The 7,896-nt window shown below is 39.6% G+C and overlaps 1 protein-coding gene across 2 annotated transcripts; it reads left to right on the top strand.

Moving 5' to 3' along the window:
* The first annotated feature begins 1,191 nt into the window (after positions 1–1,191).
* tnfrsf18 (tumor necrosis factor receptor superfamily, member 18) lies at positions 1,192–7,688 on the top strand. 2 transcript variants are annotated; one of them, XM_020482122.2, is made up of 7 exons: positions 1,192–1,494; positions 4,464–4,589; positions 4,822–4,956; positions 5,077–5,164; positions 5,266–5,336; positions 5,417–5,539; positions 5,724–6,435. In XM_020482122.2, exons 1-7 carry the CDS (start codon positions 1,482–1,484, stop codon positions 5,840–5,842), a joined length of 675 nt encoding a protein of 224 aa, XP_020337711.1. In that variant the 5' UTR covers positions 1,192–1,481; the 3' UTR covers positions 5,843–6,435. The 2 variants fall into 2 exon arrangements, with proteins under 2 accessions (XP_020337711.1, XP_020337709.2); XM_020482120.2 differs by lacking the exon at positions 1,192–1,494 and adding an exon at positions 4,069–4,200 and having other exon boundaries at positions 5,724–7,688.
* Positions 7,689–7,896: the final 208 nt, after the last annotated feature.

Raw genomic sequence — 7,896 nt, 5'->3', positions numbered from 1 at the left:
GTCCAATCAATTGAATTTACCGCAGGTGGACTCCAATCAAGTTGTAGAAACATCTCAAGGATGATCAATGGAAACAAGACGCACTTGAGCTCAATTTCGAGTCTCATAGGAAAGGGTTTGAATACTTATGTAAATAAGGTATCTGTTTATTTTTAATACATTTGCAAAAATGTCTAAAAACCTGTTTTCGCTTTTTCATTACGGTGTATTGTGTGTAGATTGATGAAGGATAAAATCACTTAAATCAATTTTAGAATAAGGCTGTAACCTAATAAAATGTGAAAAAAGTCAAGGGGTCTGAATACTTTCCGAATGCACTTTAAATAACATGAGCAAGTCTACTTCTGATAAGCTTCCCAGTAAAACATTAAAAACAAACAAGCAAACCAGAAATGCTCAAAATAGCCCATATTAACATATGTAGCCTAAGAAACAAGGTTCATGAAGTCAATTACCTGCTTGTAAAATATTATCTAAAAGTCACTTAGATAATACCTTTGATACAGTGGTAGCAAAACATGATTACAACATCTACTGAAAAGACAGAAATGACAATGGGGCAGTGTTGCGGTTTATATTCAGAACCACATTCATGTAAAGGTTAGAGAGCATTTCATGTTAAATACTGTTGAAGTAATATGGCTACAGGTTCATCTGCCTCACCTAAAGTCCATTCTTGTGGGAAACTGCTATAGACCACCAAGTGCTAACAGTCAGTATCTGGATAATATGTTTTTATTTTTTTATTTCACCTTTATTTAACCAGGTAGGCAAGTTGAGAACAAGTTCTCATTTACAATTGCGACCTGGCCAAGATAAAGCAAAGCAGTTCGACAGATACAACAACACAGAGTTACACATGGAGTAAAACAAACATACAGTCAATAATACAGTATAAACAAGTCAATATACGATGTGAGCAAATGAGGTGAGAAGGGAGGTAAAGGCAAAAAAAGGCCATGGTGGCAAAGTAAATACAATATAGCAAGTAAAATACTGGAATGGTAGATTTGCAATGGAAGAATGTGCAAAGTAGAAATAAAAATAATGGGGTGCAAAGGAGCAAAATTAATTAATTATTTAAATACAGTAGGGAGGAGTTGTTTGGGCTAAATTATAGGTGGGCTATGTACAGGTGCAGTAATCTGTGAGCTGCTCTGACAGTTGGTGCTTAAAGCTAGTGAGGGAGATAAGTGTTTCCAGTTTCATGTGTGAAATGCTTGATGATGTATGTGATGTCAACAGAGAGGAAGATTTTCTGGGTGATTTAAATATAGACTGGCTTTCATCAAGCTGCTCACTCAAGAAAAAGCATCAAACTGTTACAGGTGCCTGCAATCTGGATCAGGTTTTCAATCAAACTACCAAGGTAGTTACAAGCAGCACAGGATTGAAAATCTGTTGGAGAAAACACCTGTCTCCAGATGACATCTTCAAACTAACGGCAACCATGGCATCCGTGACAGGAGACTCATCCATATATGATGTATACAGGTAAGAAAGTGGTTTAATTTCCAGTTAAAGTGTAATGTTAGCTAGCTAACGTTAGGTGGCTGGCTCGCTAGCGAACGTTATGTGCATGATATTATTATTCGTATCTCAGAGCCATTTGCTTGGCTTGCTAACATTGAACCTGGTTGGTTAGCTACCTGTAGATTCATGCGTGAGTTGTGATTATGGTTCATTGTTTAGCTAGCTAGCTACATGTCTGAACAAAGACCCATCTAGCAATGAGGAATTGGCCCAGAAGCGTCCCTCTTACGGGGGGCCAGAACAGATTGAATTGGCCCAGAATCGGGTGTCGGACTCGGCCCGGAATCTAAATGAATGACTGCCCAGAATCGGCCCAAGTACCTTCAGGCCGCTTCCATCTACCGGAATTCAGCAGACTTTGCCGGTATCTTACCAGAATCCTCCCAGAAGCAGCCCAATGCAAATTTAAATAAATGTTTACAAAATTACCTGATTTAGTCATTTTAAATATTACTATTTTATACATCCAAATTATACAAATCCCCCAAAAACATTTTGTGTCGGAGGAAACACCAAATAATTTTTTTTTTTATTTGTCACATACACATGGCTAGCAGATGTTAATGCGAGTGTAGCGAAATGCTTGTGCTTCTAGTTCCGACCATACAGTATTATCTAACAAGTAATCTAACCTAACAATTTCACAACAACTACCTCATGCACACAAGTGTAAAGGAATGAATAAGAATATGTACATACAAATATATGAACGAGCAATGGCCGAACGGCATAGTCAAGATGCAGTAGATGATATAGAGTACAGTATATACATATTAGGTGAGTAATGTAGGGTATGTAAACATTATATAAAGTGGCATTGTTTAAAGTGGCTAGTGATACATTTATTACATCAATGTTTCATTATTAAAGTGGCTAGAGATGAGTCAGTATGTTGGCAGCAGCCACTCAATGTTACTGATGGCTGTTTAACAGTCTGATGGCCTTGAGATAGAAGCTGTTTTTCAGTCAGAACACGACCGGCACAGGTCTTGAACCAACATCTGTAACAACGCAGTTTGCACTGCAACACAGTGTCTTAGACCACTGCGCCACTGTGAAGGCTCCATCCGCAAAGTTTTTAATGCTTATCAATTTCCCTGCACATATGAAACAACTAAAATACTACGCAGAATTCTTAAAGAATTTAATTGAAATGTTAATTGTATCACAAGAAACACAGAAACAATAAGAAAATGTGGAAAAATAAAAACTGAAATGTTAATTATATAAATCAGCCCTTGTAATCATCTGCCAGAGAGTCGCCCCAAACGACCCGACCTGTAATAGATTTGGGCCAGATAACTCACACCGGAATCGGACCGAGCTCAATCCTCACATCCTAGCCACAAGTAATAGTGCCGGAGGCAGCCCAGACTCAGGCCACATGACGTTGGCTGAGTCTGACTCTCAGCCGAGTGCCCAGACTCTAAGCCGGAATCGGCCCAGATCCACTGTGCTAGCTGGGGACGCCACTGTGCAAGTATCCATTTCAATAAAATGTCACTGCGACATAAATGGTAGCAACATCATGAGTTGTGATAATGGTTCATTGTTTAGCTAGCTAGTTACGTCTTAACAAAAAACTCCAATATGCAAGTAACCATTTTGGGTGCGTTCGTAAATGCAGTCTGGCCATCTACTCCGATATCAGAGCACTCTCGTCTGAGTGTGCCAGAGTGCAAAATAACTGATGAATTTAGGAACGCTCAACACCAGTTGAATATGGCCGGTGACAGTAAACGTTGGCATAAAAGCATAACTAAATTGTTGCTGGCAGCACAGTTACAGTCACCAATGCTCTGGACAATTGGACAGCACAGTTGCAGTCACCAATGCTCTGGATAACATAACAGCCTAACCAGCTCTGCGAGGGCGAGTAATGTTCAGTGAGCTGTTCTCTTATTTGTGTCTGGAAGTATCTAGCAAGTAAGCTTAGGTGCTTGACTGCTGATGTCAGTACAGAAAGCTCGGATCAACCCTTAAAGAGATGGATGGGGCTAAAGCTTAAGAGGGTGTGAACGATGCTGAATGGGTGTAGACAAAGAAGGGCTCTCCAGTAGTAGTACCAAAACATTCAAAGGCCATTTTCTCAAAAGTGACTATACAAGTTTATCAACTTTCAAAGCAGAATAACTTTCCCATTGTTCCTCAACTGTAGTGTATGATATACCATGTTGTAGTCTCTACTTTAATCCAATGTACAAAAAACAATCTAACATTTTGCTACATAAGACCGATTTGAGGGGTCGGTCACAAATGTGCTCAAGTTTTACCGTGAGACCGGCAGTTTTTTGCTTGACAATCACCAGCTAACAAAATGTAATGACCGCCACAGCCCTAGTCATGCGTGTGTCAGCAGAGTCTGCTTTCACTGTACCTTTTCACAGAAAAGCTCACCACACTGGCAAACCGAGAGAGAGAGAGAGAGAGAGAGAGAGAGAGAGAGAGAGAGAGAGAGAGAGATATACCTGACGCCACTGTGCAACGTCACTGTGCACAGCAAATAAAAACCCCACGGTTGAAAGGAGAGGATGCTTAACATTATGGACACTCAATACATACAGATGACAGGTCTTCTGTGTTTTTGGACTATGGGTTTAGCAGCGGATCTACGATGCAATGATATGTATGAAAAAGATGGCAGATGTTGTGAACTTTGTCCACCAGGTTTGTTTTTAGCCTTTAACGACAATTCAGTAGACTACTGACCATGGGATTAAACAACTGAACATATGATATCAAATTATTATACCAATTGAAATCCTTAAAAAAAATGTTTTTATTAATAATTATTACGAAAAATTATGTATGCAAATGTTAGTTGGACCCTGTGTGATGATTGCTTGATGTATAAGACATATAAAGAAATATTGAATGTGATTCTGTGAGTGGTAGTGATTATGATATTACAATCCTGTCTTGGTTCATAGGCACATTTTTGAAGAAGCACTGCACCACTCATGCCAAAACCGACTGTGGTGACTGCCCAGAGGACTCCTACTCTGAGTTCAGTGACCGCGTAGAGAACTGTCAACCATGCCTCAAATGCCAACAGGGTAAGGGTTAAGATGAGAGGTGACATAAACAAAATCTAGCTCTGAAAAATATTAGCGTCCTATACTTTGATTGTTGATGGACCTTCAAATGGTCAAAACAAGTAATGATACTGTAGGAAAGAAAGAATGTCAGGAAAGTGGTAGCTTCTGGGGCTTCTGGGGCTCACACTTCTCATGTCATTGTTTGTTCATGTCATTGTTGTCTTCTTTCTCTCTTTGCTCTTCTGGGCAGTCTATGCAAGAGCATGCACCTCAACCGCAAACGCAAACTGTTTGTGTGGCTCTGGTTTCCTGTGCTCAGACCATGTCTGCTCAAATTGTGAAAAGGAAAAGAAATGCCGCAAGGGAGAGGAACTGAAGAGAACAGGTAAGACATTCATTCATTTTCCTTCATCACTACTTGTCACTGAATATTTACAAATGTAGCGAAAGGATCAACAGCCATGTCCATACTACTGCTAACTTAAAGTATGTTTTCCAATGGCAGGTTCCAGGGAATACACTTGGAAATGTGTCCCATGTCCTAATAACACATACTCTGACACCGAACAGGGTCACTGCAAACCATTGACACAGTAAGAACACAGTTTTGAAAAATAGCCAAATATCAGTTCCTCTATCGTGTGAAATGTTTTTAGATGCTCCTAAATAACTTGTAAAACCTTGTCACCAACAGGTGTGATACACATGGATTTATTGTGATCTTCCCTGGGAACAAGACCCATAACTCAAAATGTGGTATACATGGTATGTTGCCAATTACAGTCAAGCAATTCATAGGTATTAGAAATTTATTTGGGTTGTAATCATTTTTTTTTGTTTATCAGAGCAAGGAAACAAAGAGTACGGGCATTACATTCTGGCCATTGGCTTCTTCTTCTTTGCTGTCGTCCTCTTGGTGTTCCTCACTTATGCCTGCATCAGGAGAATCAGGCACAAGCCTAACGCTAGTGAGTACCACAGAGTTGGTTAAGTCGATGATAGCCAGTCTATTTGGAATACCTTGGAACACATAGCTTAGGCTACAATTTATTCTCAAATTAAATTACAGTGAAGTTCAAGTTCAAGTACTGATGTTTTAAAAACAGCCTTCAGTGAACTGCCCTGCAACAAGTATTTCCATCACTTCTCCAGATATACATGGCTTCCCACTGTCAAAAGAGGAGAGTGGAAGCCAGCTCATCCAGCAGGCTGAAACCAAGGACAATGCCAGCCAGATTCTGCTGTCCATGGCGAGCATCTCCACTGTGTGATATCTTACATCTGCTTGCAGGAGTGCTTTGACTTCAGGGTAGCATGTCAGCTAGTCCTGAATGACCAAATGCTACTTCTACAATTTGTTTTGCAGTTAGCCTGCTATAATTTCCTTGTCTTTTGTAATCTTGTTTGTTGCTATTTCGTGTATTTGTGCAGTCTTTCATCAATACTAAGTATTATTTTATATAGCTTTCTTACTTTTTTGCACAATTAATACTGTTTTTACTCTTTCTAAAGAATCCCAACATTTTTCTTTTTTTATTTAACCTTTATTTTTACAGGTTTTTTCACATTAAGATAAAAATCTATTTTTCAAGAGAGACCTGGTCCAACAGCTACAGGGGGGACAAAGTTTCAGGCAAAACATCTTACAACATTTAACAAAACATTAAACACACATACAGTAACACAATTACATATTACATAAAAAAACACAAATGTCATAACTAAAAAACAGCTGTCCTAACGACAATTACACTTTATGATATTTACATCGACCAAGTGTTTAAACTCCACCAACGTGACTAGATCATCTCATTTTAAAATGTTCAGGAGATAATTCCAGGACAACGGAGGTGAGTAACTAAAATGATTTCGACCATGACCTGTTCTAATTCTTGGTACTGCAAGAAAGCAAATGAGAATAGGACCGTAATCTATATTTATTTACTGACCTGATTAAAAAAGAACAGAGATAGTGACATTATACCCAATATGGCCTTTTAAATCAGTGTATACCTGTGTTTAAGACTACGCAAGGTCAATGACGACCTGCCAACGGCGCAGTAGAGATCACAATGACATGCTAGACATTTTTGATTGGTAATGAACCTGAGGGCCTCATGATATGCTGAATGAAGTGCTCTCAGGGTAGTAGTTGAGGCCTGTATATATACACAGTACCAGTCAAAAGTTTGGACACACCAACTCATTCAAAGGTTTTTCTTTACTTTTCTATTTTCAACATTGTGGAATAAAAGTGAAGACATCAAATCTATGAAATAACACATATGGAATCATGTAGTATCCAAAAAAGTGTTAAACAAATCAAAATATATTTTATAAATTAGATTCTTCAAAGCAGTCAGCTGTGTGCTAAGGGTTGTTGTCCTGTTGGAAGGTTAACTTTCGCCCCAGTCTGGTGTCCTGAGCGCTCTGGAGAAGGTTTTCATCAAGGATCTCTCTGTATTTTGCTCCCTTCATCTTTCCCTCAATCCTGACTAGAATTCAAGTCCCTGCAGCTGAAAAATATCCCCATAGCATGATGCTGCCACCACCATGCTGCACTGTAGGGAAGGTGCCAGGTTTCCTCCAGACATAACACTTGGCCAAAGAGTTCAATCTTGGTTTCATCAGACCAGATAATCTTGTTTCTCATAGTCAGTCCTTTAGGTGACTTCTGGCAAATTCCAAGCGGGCTGTCATGTGCCTTTTACTGAGGAGTGGCTTCCGTCTGGACACTGTCTTGACGTCTGTCTTAAAGGCTCTATCATCTCTACAGAGGAGCTCTGTAGCTCTGTCAGAGTGACCGTCGGGATCAGACCATTTCTTACCTGAATATGTTACTTTACTTTGATTTGTCTTTCCTTCCAGGTTACCCATTTGGTCATTTTGTAAATATATATTATTTTCTGGAACCATTACATGTACCCATCTCATTGTTATTTAATTATTAGAGATATATATATTTTTTAAATAGCACCCGCCATAGGTCATGTCCGCAATGGTCATGTGAGATGAAATGTCTATTTTGGGATGTGAACACTCAGTGTGTTGAACCTGATGAAGATCTGTTTCGAATCGAAATGTTGTCAATAAAACAGTGAATTGGGAGCTTTAACAGTGTGCAGGCCTTCTTGTTCTATGCTTCTGGAAGGTTCTCCCATCTCCACAAAGGAACTCTGGAGCTCTGTCAGAGTGACCATCGGGTTCTTGGTCACCTCCCTGACCAAGGCCCTTCTCCCCCGATTGCTCAGTTTGGCTGGGCGACCAGCTCTAGGAAGAGTCTTGGTGGTTCCAAACTTCTTCCATATGAGAATGATGGGGGCCA

Source organism: Oncorhynchus kisutch, linkage group LG5, assembly GCF_002021735.2.
Source record: "Oncorhynchus kisutch isolate 150728-3 linkage group LG5, Okis_V2, whole genome shotgun sequence".
NCBI lineage: Eukaryota > Metazoa > Chordata > Actinopteri > Salmoniformes > Salmonidae > Oncorhynchus > Oncorhynchus kisutch.
The sequence above is the reverse complement of the archived record's forward strand: the minus strand, read 5'-3'. Positions and strand labels throughout refer to the sequence as shown.